At 50.6% G+C, this 23325-nt stretch overlaps 1 protein-coding gene across 6 annotated transcripts in view; it reads left to right on the plus strand.

Annotated features, from left to right (window-relative positions):
- LOC311516018 (uncharacterized protein) overlaps nucleotides 1-23325 on the plus strand; it is a 77212-nt gene that overhangs the window by 38161 nt on the left and 15726 nt on the right. For 4 of the 6 annotated variants that reach the window (XR_014710290.1, XM_084619626.1, XM_084619629.1 and 1 more), the window contains 9 exons: nucleotides 2044-2145; nucleotides 2238-2336; nucleotides 4193-4321; nucleotides 5415-5543; nucleotides 6267-6383; nucleotides 7587-7685; nucleotides 13453-13653; nucleotides 15715-15813; nucleotides 21723-21929. Coding sequence is in view for 5 of the 6 variants with exons in the window: in XM_084619626.1 (XP_084475752.1) it covers nucleotides 2044-2145; nucleotides 2238-2336; nucleotides 4193-4321; nucleotides 5415-5543; nucleotides 6267-6383; nucleotides 7587-7685; nucleotides 13453-13653; nucleotides 15715-15813; nucleotides 21723-21929 (1182 nt within the window). In the remaining variant the exon portion in view is untranslated. The remainder of the gene's footprint in view (nucleotides 1-2043; nucleotides 2146-2237; nucleotides 2337-4192; nucleotides 4322-5414; nucleotides 5544-6266; nucleotides 6384-7586; nucleotides 7686-13452; nucleotides 13654-15714; nucleotides 15814-21722; nucleotides 21930-23325) is intronic. The other 2 variants (XM_084619628.1, XM_084619630.1) reach the window with 2 other exon arrangements.

Genomic DNA, 23325 nt, shown 5'->3' on the forward strand with positions numbered 1-23325 from the left:
GACACACAAGGAGATGCCAGGACACAGAGCCTGCACTAGGCATAAACAGACTGAGCAATTGCTCAGGGCCCCAAGCAGCTCAACGGGGCCCCCTGTTAATTATTAGTATGTGTTGGGGGCAGAGCAAAATATTCCTGCTTAGGGCCCCCAAAGGGGTGGCACCGGCACTGCCAGGAGGACAGCCACAAATGATGATGATGATGGGAAAGATAATGACTGGCACTCCGGGGCTCTTCAGCAGGAGATGTGAGTGATCAGTCATAAGGCTAAAAAACTTTATGCCCCCGTCTATCTGCCACTGGATTTCAGTGTTTTGTGCCATTGTTTATCTGCATAACAGAATTGTTGATAACGGCCATGTAATTACTTGTGAAGTTTCTGGGTGTCACTGGCCTCCGTGTGCTCCCGGGGTGTCTCATTCTGACGATACTGGGAATAATCAACATGGGAGACATTTAGAAGTAGCCTCTGCAAAGCACTGAAGAATGTGGAATCCTACAAGTTTGAGATGGAAGGATCTCTTGGGTCATCTAGTCCACACGTTGTGTAGGCAGCAATCCTGCAATGGCCCACACAGAGCTTTGCCATCTCTGCCAGAGCTGGGACTGATTTTTTGGTTCAGTGGCCAAACCAAAAAATCAAAAATGATTCCATCTGGTTTTGTTTTCCAGTTTTTTACCTTTTAAAATGTGTCTTTACATTCCATTGAAGTAAAATTCAAAAGGGAAAGTTGTTCTGAATTGAAAAGTTAGAACTTTTCATTTCAAAAACAACCCAATGAAACATTTCAACTTTTTCAGAAAATTTTTGTCGTTGTTGTTTTTTGCGATCAAAACAATTAAGCAAATTCAACACAAATTTGCAAAATGTTTCAGTTGACCCAAATCTACATTATTTCACTTTTAAAAAAAAAATTTCTTTGAAAAATTTTGCCCAGCTCTAACCTCTGTTTTGTTGTGATTCTCTTTGGTTTAATCCCTGCAGCTCTCAGAAATCAAACTATAAAAAGCAGGCTGAAACTAGCAGCATGGTGTGCTAGCAAGGTAGCCATGGGGATCTTGTAGGTAGGGAGATGGAGCTAACCTACCTCAGTCTGATCCTCACAATGACAGAAATCCCTGGTAGTTTGAGAGCCTGTCGGATACAATAGAATTGCAATTTATTTAATAGTTATGAGGTTTTATCTTGGAAAGAAAGTGCTAACTGGGTTGGGTTCCAGATGGTGTCATAGCTTTATACATTCACCTTTGACTTCTGGATAAATGAAATCATATAAATATGACCAAAGCCACCAGATCTGGGGTTTTAGAAGGGAAAAGGGAGAGCTCCTCCTCCTACCTTGATGATGACTCTCCCACTAGTCTTGAGGGGAGGGTAAGAAAGGGTTGACTGATTATTGTGGACTGGTTTGGATTTCAACATGGCAGTCCCATGCCCTGCAATTGACTGTGAACTCTGCACCAAAACACCTCCCGAACTGATATAATGTCATGAAGTGAGAGGTCCTACCATGGTGTGGTGATGAGGCTTTAATTCTTCAGTGACATCATCACAACAAGAGCTGGATAAAAAATGATGGGGGAGCGGAATGTGAACATTTTCTCAAAACAAAATCAAAATTCAGAAAATTTCTGCCCATGGCTCAATGACCCTGTGCCATGGGATGAGGTTTGAAGGTGGCAGCCCTAGATCAGGGGCAGGACTGGCTGTCAGGCAGAAGGTGTTCATGCCACTCATTCTGGACACTGGAGCTCAGGGAGGCTAAGAAGACTCCAGGTGTCCCGGGGAGACTGAGATTGACAATCATGGGTTCTGAGAAGTGTATGAAATATACCAGGCCTGATTCCCCCCTGCTTTGCACCCTGTGTACTAGGTGGTTGTGAAACCTACCCAATCAGAAGGCCCTCATGCTGCTCCCCCTTGCACAGGGGTAAGTGATGACCCAGGGTGCCAGACACCAAGGAGGCTCAGGTTGAGTGGATGTAATAAGAGAAGCCGATGCTGTTCCACAGGGCTCTAAATCTTCTTCTGTGTCTCCCCCAGGCCCAGGAGACGCCTCTGCACATCGCAGCCTGCATCCACGAGGGGGAGAAGGTGGCAGAGATGCTGCTGAAGAGCGGCGCCGACGTCAATGTGGAACAAGAGGTAAAGCACGCAGCCACGTTCCTGGGGGCAAAGAGGGAGGGGCTGGATCCTGCTGGCATGTCACTCATTTCAGTGCTGCGCTCTGGCTGCAGAACGGTGAGACGGCCATGCACATCGCAGCTCGCCATGGCAACCTGAGGATGATCAAGGCCCTGATCGAGGAAGGAGGGGAGCTCACCTCACAGTCCAAGGTAGGTGGCTCCCAAGGCAGCCGAGACCCACTCGGTCTCTGCCACATGTCCCAGGAACCTTCTGTGGGAAAGACCAGGAACACAAGACTTGCCAAAGCAGATCAGACCATTGGCCCACCAAGTCCCATACGTTGCCCCTTCAGGAGTAGCCAGGACCTGCGTGTGTACTGAGCACTGGTTCCAGCGCACCCCCAGCAGCTGGGACCATCCAGCCCACGGTGGGCCAGTGATGATCATTTCTTCAACCTCAGTCTTATCCCATTGGGATTTATGTCAGAACTAAAATATGTCTTAACATTAACATGCACAAAGGGTTAGACCGATCTGTCAAACAAACCCGGATTGCTCATTATTTAGCAGTTATGAGGCCAAGTAAAATAACCAGGTGATGGAGTGAGCTGTGAATACATTGGCCTGTCTCTTCTGGACAGCTGGGCTCACACAGGAATTAGGTTTTAAGTGTTTCAATGAGCTCGCCGGTCTCCCAGTCCGCTCTGTAGCCCCCCTCCGCGCAGCTGGGTCGGCCTTGTTTCGATGAGCAGTGTCTGATCTGGGGAGACCCCAGGGCTGGGTGATGGAAATGCAAAGCTGGGTGGGCAGGAAGCTTGGTGCTGCTTGCCCTGCTAGGCTCAGCTTTTGCCAGTGTCCCCGTTCGCAGGAGCATTACAATTCACCCCAAAACCAAATGCACACAACTGCCTTCTGGTTCGTGGAGAAAGCCGACCTAAAAAGGCTTGTAGCCCTTGGGTTTGTGCCCTTTTGGCTTCTCTCTGGTTAGAAAGGCAGCCTGAGAGCGTTGGGCTTTTGCTTTTTAGTGTCTGTTTTTTGCTTTAGAAATATGAGTGTTGGTGCTGCCAGTCCTTGATTTTGCTGGAAAATCTCTTCCGCGTTTCAGAGCATGTGCCACTGAACAGGTGCGGGGAGGTGGGTAGTTAACGAAGACTTCCTTTCTCCGGACTAGTAATGAGCTATTGACTAGAAAGAGCTGCTGTCAAAAACAAGCCAGAAAAGACTTTGAAATGGTCTCTTCCACTCTCGATTGCTCAACTTTACTCTCTTGACTCTTGTGGCGGGATCATTTCTGTCGCTGTCCAGTCACCATAGAGTATTGAGGGGCAGACAAAACCTGGGGAAAAAATAAAGAAGGGAACTTGGGGGACTATTCAGGATTCCTTTTTCCATCACAAAGTTTTGTGTGTGTTTTTTAAAGGGGGCATTGGCCCAATATTTTGAGTTTGTTTGTTTTTACGGGTTGCTTTTACTGTCTCACAGCTAGGAAGGCTGATGTAGCAGGGATCAATCCTGCTTAGCGCTTGGGTGTGGAGTCAATAGAAAATCCCTTGTATAGACTCAGTAACCGTGTTCATACTAATGATTGCTCAGCCCGGTGGGGGAGAGTCATAGACAATGATCCTGAAACTCAAAGGACCTTAAATTTCAGGCAGAGCCCTTGGCACTTCTGTAGCGTGCAGGACACCATCCACAGAACAACCTCTATGATACACACTCAAGCCATGTGACTCTCTGCGCTATCAGTGGATGTCTGAAGGGAACTGAGAGCCTAAAGGAATGGGGTGGTTTATCCCCCTTTAGCCTTATTCGGGTTACAGACCTAGAAGTGCGGAGGCTGAAGAGGGAGGAGTTTAGAGGCAGGCTTGAGGGATGGTTCTCCGCATGTGGCTGGGTCAGCTGCCACCATGCCTGGCAAGGTCATTCATTTCTGGGAGGAGAGAGGGAATGAGGATGAGATGGGAGGAGATTGTTTTATATCGTGGTGGGAGATGGCGTGTGCAGTACCAGAGACAGCCCTGTAAGCGAGGCAGCCGCCCATCTGAATGCCCCTTTCCTGCCGGCAGGCTGGAGAGTGCCCTCTACACATCGCCGTGCAGCACTCCCACCTGCCTGTGGTGGAGGAGATCCTCAACTACCTGGCCACGGAGAAGAGCCACGCGGAGGCCTCCGCCTGCGTCAACCAGGAAAACAAGGTGACCAGGGGGAGAGGGAGGGGCCTGTACATGAGACGGGCCCAATGTCTGGGCATGTGAAACAGAGCATGCTATGTACATGTGTGGGGGGGGGAGGGATGACATGGCATGGGAGAATGAACCCCTCCTAGCCAAGTCACAGAAACACCTCTCAAACTTGTCACCCTCTCATGGGGACAGCCGGAGGTGCTCACATTCGATCAGTAACCCACTCCTATGGCGAGGAGGAGGGCTATGTGGCAGAGTCCCTATTTGTCTGAAGGGCACCGGGTGAGAATGGCAACAAGCACCCCAGGCCCACTCCCAGCATGATAGATAAGGCCACGGGACTAGGCCGATACACTGGGCATCAACTCAATTAGCAAGTGGTATTGTAAGATGGCTTTATTTGTAGGACCCTCCACTTCCTCTGAAGGCTCCCTTCCCACCGCTACCTTCCACCGGGATGTCCAGTCCCTTCCAAGGCTGGAAGGTGTGGCACAGAAAGCTGCTTTTCAGTGGTGGTACTAGGAACCACTTCTAGGGTCTGGGTCTGCCCAAACTGCCACTTTCTGCCCAGAAATCCTCCCACCCTTTCTTGTCCCCTCTCTCCACCTCACTCTGCTCTGGGTTCCTCTCTATGGTCCTGATCCTAAGTCAATGGAAAGACTCTCACTGACATCCGTGGGCTTTGGATCAGACCCTACAACAGCGGATGGGCTGCTGTTCAATCTCCACATTCATACTGAGTTCGTTGGAAGACTTGAGGCAGAAGGGCAAACTCCTGCTGAGTTGTAGCCCCTCTATGGCGAGATCAATGACCTAGCAAGGGAAAAGGCCGTTTTTGGCTACCACTTATGAGCATGGGAGAGCCTTGAACACAGGGTAGGATAAACTGAGAGTAGCCTCCATGCAGGGGAGCTGTAGATGAATAGGGAAGAATCGGAGGAAGTTGGCCAGATTCCCTTGTTTGCAGGGCGCAGTTTCCTGTGCTTGCCCAGGCTCTGTGCTAACCCCAGGTGGTTACAGAACAGCACTGCGTGATGGCACAATCAGAGGTGGTGGGTGCGTGTGCTGTTTTGCTTGTTGTGTTTTGGCTCATACCCTTTCGCAGGCAGGGGAGACACCCCTCCACCTGGCTGCCGCAGTGAAGAAGGACATGGTTCACTTTGAGGGGGAGGAGACCAAGATCATTGCCATGCTCATGGAGTACAATGCCGACATCTCCCGTACCACGAGAGTGGTACGTACGAGCCTGGGGCCCCTGGGGGAAAAAGGCTCAGTGGATGTATGCCATCACTGTTTTTGTTATCAGCGTATGGGCCGTCTGCCGAGCTCCTTCCAACAGACTGAACGGAACTTCAAAGTTAGCAAAGTTGGGGGCATGGGTTTTCCCAGACCTATGAAGCTGGAGTTTATTCTGTGTCCTGTTTGTCCTGAAGACTCCTGGCAGAAGGGTCGTTTACTCAGTGGGCCACATGGGGAGTTATTGGCAAAAGTGCCATTGTCCTTGTTAAAGCAGCTTATGTGCTTAGCTCTTTTGAAAACAAGCCCCCACGCAGTCACTTGGATACTCAGTCACTTGGATACAGACTTTAGAAAATAATTACAAACAAAACTGTATGTTTATGACGCACATTGATATTTCTGTGTATCTTGATGGATCCCAAAGCACTTCCCCCATTCTAGATGCACCACACCAGCAAAGCGCAGCCCCCTCTGAGGTGGAGCCCACCACCTGGAGAAACAACCAGTGCAGAGCGTGTTGCACCATAGTGGAGAGGAAAGAGTTTTGGTTAAGGACCCCAGAGCAAACCCTTCCCTTCATGGTCTATGCATAACAGGCAGGACATTTGTTTTTAAGGTGTCCCCCACTCTTGCCCGGGTGGGTGGCAAAGTTGTTCAGGCTAACTGGGTGCACGGAGAGCAGTTTCTCAGAGTCCCTTTGGTTATTTCTGTGTTGCAGTCCCTTGAGACCCCTCTGCATTACTGCGCCCGTGTGGGCAATGCGGACGTCCTGCTGGAGATGCTTAAGCACATTAGCACCAGCCAAATGCAGCAGTCCATTAACAAGCAAGCCAAGGTATTTCTGTTCTGGGCTGGGACCTCACCCCTGCATCTCTGAGGGGAGCATTTCCCCAGCAGGAGCAATCAGCAGAATAAAGTTTAGCTCAGGAGAGTTCCATTGCAATGTAAGCGAGGTGAGGGAGTTCTGCTCCACACTGAGCAAACTGTGCAAAAATCTTGACCTTGTACCCTTCATCACCTTTGACTTTGAATAGCCAGGGAAATGGTAAATAGCCAGCATGCCTTGATGCTGCTAAACTGATATGGATGCTGAAGAAAAATCCTTCCCAACTAGGCAAGTGGCAGGCTATATTCAGTTGTCAGCAGAGAGAACAATACCCACTAACCATAGATAACTGCATGGTGCCTTGACTCAACTCTTTACGCTATAGTTCCATGGGTTGGTTCTTGGGGTACCCAGAGCATTGTGTCCCCTGGTTACCCCCTGCTTGCAGCATGCCGGAGTCTGGCTTGTAAGCTCCCTGACAACACTGGCCTGTCAGCCACCCAAGCACTCTCCTCCAGGCTATGCCAGTTCTGTTTTTGCCTGGCAGGTTAACAAGAGGTGAACCCCAGTCCCTGAGTCCCCTTGGAGCATTCCCCTGTGAGACTCAGCTCCTAACACTGGCTACTCAGAAATCCCAGATCCTCTTCACGCAAAGGAGCCATGTGCTCCAGTTCACCAGTTTTACCTTTAACCACTGAAATAAAGCAGTCTCTGGTGGTGTATTGGCTTGGAAAGGTCTAGGGGGGGCAGTTGTCCCAGGGGGATGGTGATGGGTCATTTCCCCTAGGCAGGGTGGGTAGTGGTGAGGAGTCATTGCCATCTGCCGGCTCTTTGGCTGACATGGAGTGAGCTGGTGGCCTCAGTCCCTTTCTGAGGAGATGGGTGGCCACGTCACAGAGCCACCAGCACAGCAGGTGTTAACTGACAACCACCCCAGAAGCGAGGGGGGAACTTACTGAGGTACCATATCAGTGCCAGAGGTGGGTCCCTCCAGAACGCATTGGCAAGGAAGGCGTGTGCGGAAACTGGTGCTGCCATCGTCTTGTGGCTACACGGAGCTTCCGTCACTGGGGCCGCTAGTCCAGCACCTTTCACCACCACTGAATTAACAGCATTTCTGAACCTCAGAGAGTGTTGACTCTCGAGGGCTGTGACAATAGCGGGGAAGGGACAAAGAGCTAAGCAGGCCCCGTTGCTCCCTCCCTTCTCTAGAATGACTGGTCCCCGTTGCTGGTGGCAGCAGAGCGAGGACACACCGCGATAGTGAAGATCCTGCTCCAGCACCACGCTCGTGTCGATGTCTTCGATGAGGTAGGGGACAGGCGCCTCCTTGGTGTCACCACAACCCGAGTTCTCAGAGGGGCGTGGCGGTCTGAGTGCATGCAGGGGCTGTGGGAGAAGGAGGTACGGCTGAGGTGAGCTTAAATAAGGTATTTTACACACAGTATAATACAGTTTAGCATTCTATTACATCTCCCCCTTTAAGTTGTACATTCCTACCCCTTACAATATTTACACTATCATGCCGTCTCTGAAGTTTGGGAAGTATCAGTCTGTTGTGTTTCTCTGAAATGTACTGGCTTTCTAACTACACAACTCGAACCCTGTAGTTGCAATGACTAGCTGTGGTCAGTCTAGAATCCTTGAGTCGTTGTCGTCTTGTTCTTCATCCTTCATGTGTAGAGTTTGCTCTGTTGATTGATCTTTCTGAGAAACAAACTGTAGCTGTTCATGGTTTCCATTGAGCTCTCCAGTCTTGGTCTCAAGCACATATGATCTGGGTGCTCAATTATTTTTCTTCACGGCAGCTGGAGTTGTCCATCCTTTCTCTCCATCCAGTGTGACACGAACACAGTCACCAGGCTCTAGACCAGCAGTTCTGTAAACTGAATGATGTCTGTTGTAAAAGTGTTCACAAGCTCTTAGAACATAAGAACATATGAATAGTCAGACCAGTGGCCCATCTAGCCCAGTGTCCTGTCTTCCAACAGTGGCCAATAGCTTGAGAGGAAATGAACAGAACAGGGCAATTATCGAGTGATCCATCCACTGTCATCCAGTCCCAGCATCTGACAGTCAGAGACTTAGAGACACCCAGAGCATGGGGTTGCATCCTTGATCATCTTGGCTAATAGCCATAGATGGACCCTATCCTCCATGAACTTATCTGATTCTTTTTTGAACCCAGTTATACTGTTGGCCTTCACAACATCCCCTGGCAACAAACTCCACAGGTTGGCTGTGTGTTGTGTGAAGAAATACTTCCTTTTGTTTGAAACCTGCTACTTATTTCCATCCGGGTGACCCCTGGTTCTTGTGTTACGTAAAGGGATAAATGACACATCCTTATTCACTTTCTCCCCACCCGTCATGACGTTATAGACCTCGGTCATATCCGCCCTTGGTTGTTTCTTTTCCAAGTTGAACAGTCCCAGTCTTTCTACTCCTATGGAAGCTGTTTCATACCCCTTGTCAAGGTTCCTCCCCCACTCTGAACTCTAGGGTACAGATGTGGGGACCTGCATGAAAAACCTCCTAAGCTTATCTTTACCAGCTTAGGTCAAAACTTCCCTAAGGTACAAAATATTCCACCCTTTGTCCTTGGATTGGCCGCTACCACCACCAAACTAATACTGGTTACTGGGGAAGAGTTGTTTGGACGCGTCTTTCCCCCCAAAATACTTCCCAAAACCTTGCACCCCACTTCCTGGACAAGGTTTGGTAAAAAGCCTCACCAATTTGCCTAGGTGACTACAGACCCAGACCCTTGGATCTTAAGAACAATGAACAATCCTCCCAACACTTGCACCCCCCCTTTCCTGGGAAATGTTGGATAAAAAGCCTCACCAATTTGCATAGGTGACCACAGACCCAAACCCTTGGATCTGAGAACAATGAAAAAGCATTCAGTTTTCTTACAAGAAGACTTTTAATAAAAATAGAAGTAAATAGAAATAAAGAAATCCCCCCTGTAAAATCAGGATGGTAGATACCTTACAGGGTAATTAAATTAATTAGATAAATTAGATAGAGAACCCCTCTAGGCAAAATCTTAAGTTACAAAAGAGATACACAGACAGAAATAGTTATTCTATTCAGCACAGTTCCTTTCTCAGCCATTTAAAGAAATCATAATCTAACACGTACCTAGCTAGATTACTTACTAAAAGTTCTAAGACTCCATTCCTGGTCTATCCCTGGCCAAGACAGAATATAGACAGACACACAGACCCTTTGTTTCTCTCCCTCCTCCCAGCTTTTGAAAGTATCTTGTCTCCTCATTGGTCATTTTGGTCAGGTGCCAGCGAGGTTACCTTTAGCTTCTTAACCCTTTACAGGTGAGAGGAGCTTTCCCCTGGTGAGGAGGGATTTCAAAGGGGTTTACCCTTCCCTTTATATTTATGACACCCCTCATCATTTTTCTTGCCTTTCTCTATACTTTTTAAAATTCTAATATATATATTTTTGAGACGGGGTCACCAGAACTGCATGCAGTATTCAATGTGGGGGCATACTATGGATTTATGTAGTGGCACCATTATATTTTCTCTGTTATTATCTATCCATTTCCTAATGGCACCTAACTTCGTTAGCTTTTTTGACTGCTGCTGCACCAAGCTGAGGAGATGTTTTCAGAGAACGATCCACAATGACCCCAAGTCTCTTTCTTGAGTGGTAACAGCTAATTCAGACCCCATTATTGTGTTGGTATAATTGGGATTTTATGTTTTCCAACGTGCATTATTTTGCATTTACCAACATTGAATTTCATCTGCTGTTTTGTTTCCCAGTCACCCATTTTTGTGAGATCCTTTTGTAAATCTTTGCAGTCAGCTTTGGACTTAACTATTTTGAGTAATTTTGTTGTCATCTGCAAATTTTGCCACCTCAATGTTCACCCCTTTTTCCAGATCATTTATGAATACATTGAACAGTACAGGTCCCAGTACAGATCCTTGGGGGGGACAGCTATTTATCTCTCTCCTTTTGTTTCCTGTCTTTTAACCAGTTACTGATCCATGAGAGGACCTTCCCTCTTATCCCATGACTGTTTCCTTTTAGCCTTTTTATCTGATTTGGCTACTCTCTTCATGTCTTGCCACTTTGGAGACAGATTTTTTTCCAAAGTTGGAGCAGCAGTTCTGAGTTGTCTTCCCACCAAGAGCTGTGCTGGACTATATCCAGTAGTTCCTACTGATGTTGATCTGTAAGTCAGAAGAGCAAGGAATGGATCTTCCTGCTATAGGATTTTCTTGGCTGTCTGTACTGCTCTCTCAGCCTCTTCTTCGCCTGTGAGTAATGTGGGCTGCCAGTAATAGGATCAAAATCATATTTCATTGGGAACGACTTATGTTCTGTGCAGTGAATTGTGGTTCGTTGTCTGTCACTAGTTGTTCTGGAATACCGAAATGAGCAAAAATGAACCTCATTTTCTCAATAACTCCACAACATGTTATGTCTTCCAACTACATTATTTCTACATACCGGGAAAAATTGTCCACAACTACTAGGTAATTCACATACATCTGCAGCTAGTCTCTTCCAAGGTCTCCCTGGCAGGGGTGTTCTTGTTAAAGGTTCCATGTGTTGTGTTTGGTTGTTAGTTATGCAGTGTTCACATGCAGAGACTGTATTCTTTGTCCTTGCTAATGTCCAGCCAGTCCTTTTACCGAGCATAAAGTGACTGGAGGAGCATGGGGGTATCTCTGAGGTCAAATACACATAGCTTGTTGACTTGTTCATAACCTCCACCGCCTTAGAACTCCTTTCTCCCAAGAAGCCTTTCCAGAGTAGCCCACCAAGGGGAGAAATCTAAATCTCAAACCAGTCATGAAATAAACTTTATTCAAACGCAATGAACAAGAAACATGTGAAGCAAATGCCATAGATGATTTGCTCCGCCTGGAAAAACTATGTGCCATCTTTCCCGGCCACTATCTCCTCTACCCCTTACCAGCTAGCTGTGCTTTCAGATTAGTTAGTTTGTAAGCAACATGGGGCAGGGACATGGTTTGTAACACACGGGACACCTATGATACTATATACGTATTGTGACAGGGTCAGGCCAGACGGCTACAAAAAAGTGGTCGAAGGTTGATACATTAGTTCCAGGTTAAGCAGGTCCCTTTTCCCTGGGTAAAATAACAAGGACTATTCCAGAACACTCAGGAACTTTCTAGAACTAATTAAGGCAGGCAGGCTAATTAGGACACCTGTAGCCAATTGGGAAGCTGCTAGAATTAATTAAGGCTAATCAGGAAACCTGGTTTAAAAAGGCTCTCACTCCAGTTAGTGAGGTGCATGCAAGGAGCCGAGAGTGAGAGGGCATGCTGCTGGAGGACTGAGGAGTAAAAACGCTATCTGGCATCAGGAGGAAGGTCCTGTGGTGAGGATACAGGTGTTGGGAGGAGGCCATGGGGAAGTAGCCCAGGGAGTTGTAGCTGTCACACAGGTGTTACACAAAACACTATAGACAGCTGTGATCCCCAGGGCCCTGGGCTGAAACCCGGAGTAGAGGGCGGGCCCGGGTTCCCACCCATCCCCCCAACTCCCTATTGGATATAGGAGGAGTTGACTTGGACTGTGGGTCCCACCAGAGGGGAAGGTCCCTGGCCTGTCCCCCGACCCACTAGGTGGACCAGCAGAGACTGTGGTAATTGTTCTCCTTCCTTTTCCCCATGCTGGCCAGTGATGAGGTTAGCTGAGTGAACGGCAGATCTCAGCCATGAAAATGGCCAAACTGAGGGCTACTGTGAATCTCTGAGGAGAGCAAAGTCCGCCGATAAGCGCAGGACCCACCAAGGTAGAGGAGGAACTTTGCCACAATATATAGGGATTGTTACTCTGCAGGCAAATCTCTGTTGCATATTTGGCTTCATGCTGTTCTGGCCAGAGAGGCTATTAAAACTTTCTTGGTGCAGTAAAGCTACTACAATAATTTCATGTGCTGCAGACACCACACAGTGACCACACAAACTCCCACCCCTGGATAGCGGGGACTAGAACCCATATCCTGAAGCTCCAGAAGCACAGGCCTCTAGCATTTGATCTAAAAGAAAGTTCCTTTGGCTGCTATTGGTAGTAAGTTCTATGTGCTCTCTGGGGTCCAGCCATTGGAGGGCAGTATCTATCTAAGGGCTTGTCTACGTTAGCCGCTGGATCGACGGGCAGCGATCGATCCAGCGGGGGTCAATTTATCGCGTCTAGTCTAGACACGATAAATCGACTGCCGAGCACTCTCCCATCAACTCCGGTACTCCACCAGTGCGCGAGGCGCAGGCGGAGTCAACGGGAGAGCGTCAGCCATCGACTTACTGCAGTGAGGACACCACGGTAAGTAGATCTAAGTACGTCAACTTAGATCGATTCCCCCGCCCCCAGCGTAGACTAGGCCTTAGATACGTATGTGGTTCCCATCACACTCGTATCTGAGCACATCACAACCCCCTCTGAAGTAGGGCACTGCTATTATCCCCATTTTACAGGTGGGGAACTGAGATGCAAAGGGTATGTCTACCCTGCAAAACAAACCCAGGGGAGCAAGACTCAGTCTGGATCAACTGGCTCACTCTCAGGCTAAGAATAGCAATGGAGATGTTCAGGCCCAGGCTTTGAGACCCTCCCCAGGTGTCAGCCTGAGCTCAAAGCTCTGCACTGCTATTTTTAGCTCCACAGCATGAGCCCAAATCCACTGACCCAGGCTCTGAGACTCATTGCTGTGTAGACTTATCCAGAGAGGGTAAGCAATTTGCCTAATATCACACAGGAAGTTATTAGTGGAGCAGGGTCTTGAACCAAGGTCTCCTGAGTACTAGTCTATCACCCTAACCACTGGACTATTCTTCTTATCATTCATGCCTTTACACAGACACACACAACACTTGCTTGACTGCTTTGACTATGGCCAAAAATGGTCACGCAGCAATGGTTTCATGGCAGAGTATATAAAGTGTTTGGAGCACACAGAAAGGTCCTGTGAATGGGAGGTTATTAAAATCCATGGTTCCAGTGGCCCATCTCTCTGATTTTCTGGTTCCCTGTGTAACCACAGCAGCTAGCTTTGTGGCTTTGTTTGCAGCACGGGAAAGCAGCTTTGCACCTGGCCGCAGAGAACGGCCATGACCAGATTGCAGACGTCCTGCTGTGGCACAAGGCCTTCGTCAATGCCAAGACCAAGCTGGGCCTGACACCTCTTCACCTCAGCGCTCAGAACGGCTACAACCATTTAGTCAAGCTCCTCGTGGAGACTCACCTGGCCAGCATTGATGCTATGACCCTGGTAAGGAGTGACTTATAGGCGCAGCCAACCTGCACATGGGTAGGAGCTTGGCTACTAAGGTGGCTTTCTGAGTGGAGGCAATTGCCGATTGAAATGTCGCACAGTGAGCAGCCTTCAGAGTCAGAGGGGTCGGACCAGTATGCAGACAGGGTTTAGGCTGTATCAGATTAGGTTATATTAGATTGTAGCTACTTATGCTAACCGTTACTGACTTGCTGTTCACCCTGTTCTCTGCTCCTTTATGTGGTTTATTCCCTGTTGTGTCATGCCACATGCATAGACTGTTAAGCTCTTTGGGGCATGGAGCATCTCTTTGATATGTGCGTACAGCGCCTAGCACAATGGGACACTGATCTTTGATGGAGGCCTCTAGGTGTCACCATACTATACTATTAATAAATAACAATAGTGGCAAAGAAAGTCATAAGGGACCAGCTTTCTAGGTCCAAACTCTGTGACTGGCTGAACCCAGACAAAAAACTGCCAGATGTCAGGGCACTTTTAAAAGAAAAAGACAAATTATGAAGCAGTAGAAACCCAAAGGGCTGCTAATGCTGATTCAGAAACAGACATTCTCAGTCTGACCCAAACAGGTTTTGGGTACAAAAGATGCATGGATGGACATGAAACCCTTCTGTAAGACTTACGTTGTAAGGACAAAAATAAACCCACTTGTGAGCCTCTGAGGGATTCCAGTAAAAGCTATCCTCAGAGGGGTTCAGTTAGATACTAACAGCCCAAATTCTCTCCTTGTGCCCTTTGCCGACCCTACTTCAATCAGAGCTTACATCTCATTAAGAATATTTGTTCAAGTTTTCAGCTAGTAAATAAATGGCTCTAGGCCCAGAGGTGAGGAGGCACAGAGCTATGTAAAAACGGCAAAAAGGGCCTTGATCATACCACCAGCCAAGCCTGCTTCCTTCCAAAGGACAATCACTGGAGTGCTTGGGATAAGTTTAGAACTGCAATAATGTGAACCTCCGTCAAGGCTCCCCGCAGCTACCAAAATTAAGTCTGCGAAGATGTGGTTTCTGACCCCATCCCACCCTTCACTTAACCTCCAACTGTGTCCTTTCTACCACAGCACTGTGCTGTTTATTCAGGGCTGATACATGGTGTGAAGTTCATACATGGTAAAGTCCCTTATCTGGCTGGGGGAGCAGTCCCCTGGTGCAGGCACTGTGGAAGATGGTTGTAAGGCTGCCTTCCGAGGAGGACCCCCCTTTGAAAACCCTGCTGTAGGAGGTGTGCAAGAGGCAGGTCTGGGAGCCAGAGGGATGTATCAAGGGTGGGCCCACAGTACACAGTGCCCCCACTGCTTCCCTGGGCTCTCCACCCAGCCCCCTAGCCCCCCTGGTCCCAATGCCCCCGGGTCCTGCTGCCTCTCCCACCTTTGCCCCAAGCTCCCTTCTGCAGCCTCGCACCCCAGGCCTGCCCTGCTCCTTGCCTCTTGACCATGACACCCCCCTGACCACAGAGCCACAGGCAGTCGCCCATGTCACCCACCCATAAGGTCGGCCCTGGCTTGAATCTGACTGAGTTAGCACATGTTAAAGGCAGGGGGCCTTGAATACACCAGGTTCTTCAAAGGTGTTTGTTAGCACGTGCTAACATCCCTCCATTAAATCCTAGACCTCGTCTTCACTGGGGAAAGAGATGTATTGTTAGGCAACACGAGGTAACGGACACAAGGTAAATCCTAGTGGAGACAAGGCAGTGTGTAGCTTTCACATGTGTTAGCTGGTTGAGGTACAAACCCTAGGCTCCTCCAGAGCCTTCACCTCAGTTTGCTAATGGGTGGAAGCTACAAACTGCCTTGCCTTCAGTAGGACCTTACCGCATGTCAGTTAACACGTGGTACGAAAACACCTCTTTCGCTAGTGAAGACGCACCTTGTAGGCCTTAAAAGGCCAAAAGCAGTCTCTGCCCCAGAGCAGGCGTCCACGTGCACTCGGATACCTACAGGCCTGCCCTCTCTCCTGGTCTTGTGTTGCCTCCTTGGGGGAAGCCGGCGGGACAGCACCACGTGCTGAAGTGTGTTTGGCTTTTCTTCTGGGGCAGACCAAGCGAACCCCTCTGCACCTCGCTGCGCTGACCGGCCAGCTGGACGTGTGCACCAGCCTGCTGAGCATGAGCGCGGACGTCAATGCCACCGACATGGTAAGTGTCTCGCGCGTGGATGCCAGCACGCTGTCCTGGCCCCGCAGCGAGGCACTGCAGCCTGCACCGGGAATCGTGTTTCACGAGCTCTGTTGAAACAAGCACATATCTCGGAGCAAAACATCCTGCAGCTGCTGCCGCCAAAGACAAAATAGTTTCCTTTCTCCTTGAGCTCCTCAGGCTCTTTCTGTCTGGATAGGACCCAGTGTCTCATCATTACCCACAAGCCTTCTCTCCCCATCCCTGTTTGATTACTGTTTTCCTTTGCTGATGCCATTAAGGTAGGGGGAACCCATGCCATGGTGGCTGGGTGCTTGATGCCCCTTCACCAGTTACTGCTAGTCTGTCAGCAGAACACCAGCTCCAAAGCTCCTAGCCCCTGGGCCTAGAAATCTTTTAACTCCCCCAGATCATTACACTTTACTCTCCTATAGCTTGTGCCTTCCAAGGATTTACAGGCATTGAGTTGAGGTGGTATTATCCCCATTTGGAAGCAATGAGATGAAAGTTGTCTAAGGATTGGGATTATAGCCCATGTCTCCTGAATCTCCACTCTGTGCCGTAGTCATTAGATTGTCCTTCCTCCCCAAAGGAAGCCTCACCACTGGGCACTGCATACTGCCATCCAGCTAGCTCTCCGTAGGTGTATAAAGGGCAGGGCATCCCATGGGTTGTAACTTTCAGGAACCCTGCTCTGTTTCTAATCTATTGCTGAATTGAATTTGATCAGCTGCTTGCAACTGGTCCCTGTCAGATGGCAGAAGTACCACGTGAACCACTCTGCCACAAGAGCCACCTTCTGACTCCTCTGGGGGAGAGTGGAGTTGTTTCTGCCACTGACTTGCTTTGTGACCTTGGGCAAGACTGCTCTGTGCCTCAGTTTTCATAGACATTAAGTTCAGAAGGGACCATTATGATCATCTAGTCCAACCTCCTGCACAATGCAGGCCATAGAATCTCACCCACCCACTCCTGTGATAAACCTCTCACATATGTCTGAGCTACTGAAGTCCTCAAATCATGATTTAAAGACTTCAAGGAGCAGAGAATCCTCCAGCAAGTGACCCATGCCCCATGCTACAGAAGAAGGCGAAAAACCTCCAGGGCCTCTTCCAATCTGCCCTGGAGGAAAATTCCTTCCCGACCCCAAATATGGTGATCAGCTAAACCCTGAGCATGTGAGCAAGATTCACCAGCCAGATACCCAGGAAAGAATTCTCTGTAGTAACTCAGATCCCACCCCATCTAACATCCCATCACAGGCCATTGGGCCTATTTACCATGAATAGTTAAAGATCAATTAATTGCCAAAATCATGTTATCCCATCATATTATCTCCTCCATAAACTGGGGTCAGGGATCATCTGTAAACTGGGGTCAGGGATCATTCAAAGGGCTCCTATGGGGCTTAATTCATTGGAGTGTGTGAGCTCCTTCAGTGGAAGATGAGCTAGAAATGCCACGGCTTGTTATTGAACTGAGGGGAGTGCTTACACCTCCCCACGCCAGATGTCACTTTTCATTGCTCACTGCTCTGCTTTGTGTCCCATGCTGCTTTTCCCCCTACATACAGATATTTTATTGCAAACATTCTGTGCTGGCTTTTACGACCGGATACTTCACTTGCTGGCCTCTTTCCATTGCTGATTCTTGTCATTCTCGCTATCAGTTCCTCCGCTAAAAATAACAATCAGGAGCATGCTGGAGGAGCTCTTTTACCTCTTGGGGAGCAGGAACGACCAGGGGGACCATGTGGAAAACAAGAGGGAAAAATAAAACGTAAAAGACAAAGGCCACCGATCGGTATAAACTGCTGTTGTTAATAGCGCCTTAGCTTAAGAGCATGTTCAATTGTTACTTTATCTTTTAAAAAGAGATTGTTTTGTCCTTCACAGAGATCTTCTTGGCATAGGGAAATTGGGGGAATTTTTGGGAGCTGATTCCAGTTCTCTGATTCAATGGCCTGGTCTGTGCCTGCCCTGGCATGAATTAGAGCAGACTGGGGCTGCATGGGCTTACACCAATGGCACAAAATTCTTAAGGGATCACCTGCTAGCTGAGGATGGGGGAATGGCATAGTGCTCTGCCCTGCCCTCACCTGACATGCCCACTTTGTTCCTCAGCATAACCTCTTAGCTGGCGGGGGCGGGTGATACTGGAGTGGAACTGGTTCTGCCAGCTGAGACCTCTCTCCTGCTGGAGGAATTCTGGCCAGAATTTGGAGACTGTTATCGAAAGAGGCTGGCTGGAGAGCCCTGGAGACTCAACTCCTGCGTATTGATGCAGAACTGGTACAGCAGGGTCAGCCAGCATGCACACTGCCCCATGCCACTGTGCCTTGACTGTAACCTGGAGGAACTTCCTCCATTGGGGAGAGGTTACATTGATCTCCATGGCCCATTTTGTCCGGGAAGCCTCTGCGGAGACCCTCAAAAAAAGGCCAGTCAGCGCTAATCATATAGGAATGGTAACTGCTGATCCGCTGCTAGTCCTGAGATCCTGAGGGCCCCCACTGTGAACTACCCTGGGAGTCTGTGTGTAAGAAATATAAGAGATTATCCAACAGCAGCCCAGCTTGCAGGACACTTAGAGGGGCCTGCACTGATACTGAGCTTCGCAGCACAGCCTCGTGATGCATTGATATTACATGCGTTGCCCCTTTGGCCCAAGCAGTTAGCCAGAATTCAGGGCCTTACCTGACTGCTGCTGTTAGGATGAGAAATAATCAGGTTCATGTACACGGAACGTCCACCAACATCCCGTTTCCCTGCATGCAGTGGAAACAAACAGCAGGCAGTTTCCTTGCTCTGAAATCCCCCAGCCTGTCTCTCCAGCAAGCTCTGTGCCCAAGAAACTCTACCTCCACTTCCTCTCAGGGCCCCACTCAGAGCTGCTTCCCGCCTCCCATAAAAACAGTCTGCAGCTGTTACCCTCCCAGATCCGGGACCGTTTTAAAACTGGAGTTTTATTAAATTTAGTATCAAAAAACAAACACGCACACTTCGACGAATCCCCAGTGCTGCTGAGTCCTCCTGGAGCACACCAAAAACTCTCCTGCTGTCATCTAGGTGGGCCCCTTTGACCTTCTCAGCAGACCTTCGGTCCTTAAAGGGACAGGGCGCAGATGCACCGAACCCTGACATGCCCTGACGAGTGCTTACACGACCAATATCCTAGCCCCAGCATTCGCAACCAAAGGAAACCCCTCAGTCCACTGAGCCCAGCACCACTGTGCACCATGACATTGCCGTGCTGAGCCCCGTCACTGTGTGTTGGTGCGAAGTTGGAGGAGGCGGACACCCCATTTTAAAGAAGCAGCAGCCCCCTTGCTTAAAGTCAGGGGGAGGGGAGGTCACAAGGGGTCACAGAACCAGCAAACGATATATATTTAAGTCGACCTGGAACAAGGAAGGGTGCACATTAGGCACTGTTTTACCAAAGTTGCTGCTCCCAAATCTTGACATACCCCCCCCCCCCCGACCCCGCACACACACACGTTTTCTTCAGACCTCTTTAAGCGCTGGCCGACCCAGTTATTCCCATTAAAATCTAGCTCCAAACTCACCCAATGTCCTGGGCTATGCAGAACCCGGCCCATCTCCAGGAACGTCAGGTAGGATGCCATGCAAGGTTGGGAATAGATGCCCTGGCAAGGCTCATAAGCACTGTTAGCCACCGTCCTGCTTGGTAAGTAGCAAAGGCTGGAGCGTAGCCTGTCTAGTGAAGATGCACTGATTGCAGAAACTCACACAGGTACTGTCACGGCCGTGCAGGCTTCCTTCTCCGCCTTCATGCACACACAAGGCCACCCGTGTCTCTCACTGAGCGGCCGGTGTTTTAGCTGCTTTCTAAACCCCTGCCCCTAGCCCGCCTTCACCAGCAAGTCCTGCTGTCGGCTAGCAGCCTAGAGACGGCCCACAGGGGAGTCAGGCCAGGCAGCTTCTATGGTACCGTAGTTCTATGCTGCAGGCAGTACCGGGTTTACCATAGTGCCTCTGGCTCCATGGCACCAGGCCCACACTCAGAAAGGGCCCAGGTGTCCGGACGGTGGCCCTGCCTCCCCTCCCTGCACTACCTGCGCTCTGCCCCAAGGCCCCACCCACTGCTCGCTCTCTCCTCTTCACCCCCTCCCTGCTGCCTGAACCGGGCAGACTCTCTGGGGCCACCAGGGGTCTGCCCCATTCCCCAGCACAGCTCCAGCTCTGGGCAGTCTCTGATTCCTGCCACCTGTGGGGCCCCGCACAACACCCCGGCCGAGCCACCTGTGGGCCCCCCACCACCACCACAGGGGCCGGGCCAGTCTTGGACAGGTGTGGAGGGGAATGTGTGGGGGGCTTGGCTGGGCCCCTCCAGGGAGGCAGGTGGGTCCTGCGGGAGCCTGGCACGCAGGCCCCGCTCCTGCTCTGGCCTGGCCGATTGCACCGCTTCTGAGTAGGGTTGCCAACTTTTTAATCACACAAAACCAAACACCCTAGCCCTGCCCCTTCCCCAAGACCACGCCCCCCTGCCATGCCCCTTCTCCGAGGCCCTGCCCCCCACTCATTACATTCCTCCTCCCTTGGTGGCTCACTCTCCCCAACCCTCACTCACTTTCAGTGGGCTGGGGCAGGGGGCTAAGGAAGGTTCCCTGCCTGTCCTGGCTCCGCACTGTGCCCTGGAAGCAGCCAGCAGGTCCGGCTCCTAGGCAGAGGGGCCAGGAGGCTCTGTGCGCTGCTCTTGCCTACAGGCACGGCCTCCACAGCTCCCATTCGCCAATGTTTAATATATTGTGCACAGAATTTCAAAATTTTTGAGGCACAATTCCCTCAGGAATATGGAGTGGTGTGCGACAGTGATGGTGGGACTGTGAGGAGGGTGCTTGGCAGTGAGGGGGGGAGGTCTGTGGGGGGGCGCTGGTCAGGCAGTGTGGTGTGCAGGGAGCTGTGTAGTTGTGGTGGGAGGCCAGTATGGGGGTCTCTGGGGGGGGGGTGCACTGGGGATAGCGAGTCCAGGGCGGCGCTGGACATAGGGATCTGTAGGAGAGGTCTCTGGGCAAGGGGGCACTGGGCATAAAAGGGGGGCACTGTACAAAGGGGTGGTGTGCTTCAGCGTGGGCCTGCCCCTGAGGGGAAGGGGCACACTGGCAGCGCAGGGCTGGGTGGACCAGTGTGCGTCTGGTGTTTGCCGGTTTGTAAACAGTCCCCTCGCTCTGGGCGGAGCAGGGCCACCCCCGGCGCACCATGCCCCATTGCCCCTGGCCGGTCCCTCGCTCCGGGGACCAACTCCCCCATCCCCCTGCGCTGTGCCCCACTGCCCCCATGGGGCCCCACAAATATGTTCGGCGCTGGGCCCACAAAAGTTTAATCTGGCCCTGGCTGCAGGTTCACAGGTATCTTAGGGAGCAGTGTCAGGAGCCAGAGAACACAGGTAAAATTCCCCTCGTGTTTTTGATTTTGCTAATGCCAAAAGCAGAGAAGGGACTTTGTGCCCCACAGCCCCATGCCCTGCTTTGGCCGCTGAATGAATGCTGCCATCAGATGATGCAGCAGGTACACAGGATCTTGGACAAGAGTCTTGACAGGTGAAAATGCTTTTCCAATCAACCCTCACAGCTGTGTGATTGATTTTGTTTTCAGTCTCCAGCTGCCTGACCAAAAAATGGCAGCTCTACCCCCAAAAAAACATGACCCTTTAGGTACAGTCCAGGTGGCCCAGGGCTGAATTTCCAGTCTTTCTTAGAGAAGCCTTTAATTTGGGGAAATTTTTGCCCTTCAGATCTGAACTTGTGAATTTGAAAAATGTCCCCCCTTTTGCCCTGGCCTCTAACCTCTGACCAGGCCCACCCCAAAGGAATCGAGACACAACTAAGCCCTGAAGCGGTTCGCTGACAGGCTGGGGTCTCACGAAGCCTGACTCTGTTTTCCCCTCAGCAAGGACAGACACCATTGCACCTGGCCGCTGAAAATGACCATTCGGAGGTGGTTCAGTTCTTTCTGAAGCACAAGCCGGAACTGGTGACCTCTGCCAACGTGGAAGGTTCGACCTGTGCCCACATAGCTGCCTCCAAAGGCAGTGTCGCTGTGATCAAGGAGCTGCTGAAGTTCAACAAGGTGGGGGTGACCACGGCACGCAACAAGGTGAGTCCCTGCGGCGGTGTCCCCTTGCTATGGTCCTGTCCAGCTGGGCAGTGTCACACACACACAGCTGACCCGAGAGTCTAGATCTATGCCTGTTCTGGTATCCCTGAGGGATTAGGACGCTGGGAGTTAAATGTTAATGCAGGAGTGAGAGTGGAAAAGGGAGAACTCTCCACGGGCGGTCTTTGGGGTGATTGTGAAGCTGGTGCTGGACCTGTATAGAGAGAGAGGATTACACCTCCTCTCTCCTCTGTGTATGAGAGCTCAAGCAGTGCCCAGCTGGGACCCAGAGGATCATTCTCAGTGCCCCAATTACGCATGCTTAAGGCTAAGATTGTATTACAGTTATTTTTAGTAAAAGTCAGGAACAGGTCACAGGCAATAAACAAAAATTAACGGAGTCTGTGACGGGGGGAGGGGGCAGGGCTAGATGGGGGGAGGAAGGGAGTCCTATGGGGAGGGGGGCCCGACAAGCCGAGCGCTCACCATGGTTGGGAGAACAGCCCCAGCTCCAGCGGCAACAGCGGGGGGGGAGAGGACATAGCCATGGGGGGCACACAGTCCCCGTTCTGGAGCTGGCCGCAGCTGTGGGACGGGGTGTGCAGCCCTGACTGCAGCCCCTGCCAAGCCCCGGAGGGGAGGCACACAGCCCTGGGAAGCCGCAAGGGGGGCACACAGACCCACCTGTAGCTTCTGCCGAGCCTGGGACACTGCAGGGCTAGGGCACGCAGCCCCCGCTGCAGCCTCCGCCAAGCCCGGGATGCTGCGGGCCTGGGGCGCGCGGCCCCAGCTGCAGCCTCTGGCGAGCCCGGGACACCGTGGGGCTGGGGTGTGCGGCCCTGGCTACAGCCCCCAGCAGAAGCCACGGGGCTGGGGCTGCAGGGTCCTGGTTCCAGCCAGCCCCAGTTGCTGAGCAGGGACACACAGTCCCATCTCCTCCTCCTCCTGAAGTCCTAGAAGTCACGGAGGTCTGTTAAAGTGACGGAATCCACGTCTGCCGTGACCTCCCTGACTAAATCCTAGCCTTACGCCTGCTGCATGGCCATGCTGTCAGAGTCTTTGCTCCATGGACAGTGGGCATCCCAGGAATAGTCATCCCAAAATATGAGATGGCAGCAAAATATGAGAACACCATTACCTTACTAACTGTGCTGCCTCCGAAACGCAGAGAGCTTGTATCCGCCAAAGGAAATGGGGGACAGCTGGCAGCTTCTGGAATAAGCTCTCCCCTAGGGCAGGTGCAAAGAGGCAGACATTGCGTTAGTTGCCTCTTCCAACGTCACCATCCAGACACGAAGGAGGTGAATAACCCCAGTCATTGCGCACAACGTGATACTTCACCACTTTGCTTTGATAACACGGGCCTGAACCATAAATTTTGGATCCAAATCTAACC

This window comes from Lepidochelys olivacea, assembly GCF_965140295.1.
Source record: "Lepidochelys olivacea isolate rLepOli2 genome assembly, chromosome: 2".
NCBI lineage: Eukaryota > Metazoa > Chordata > Testudines > Cheloniidae > Lepidochelys > Lepidochelys olivacea.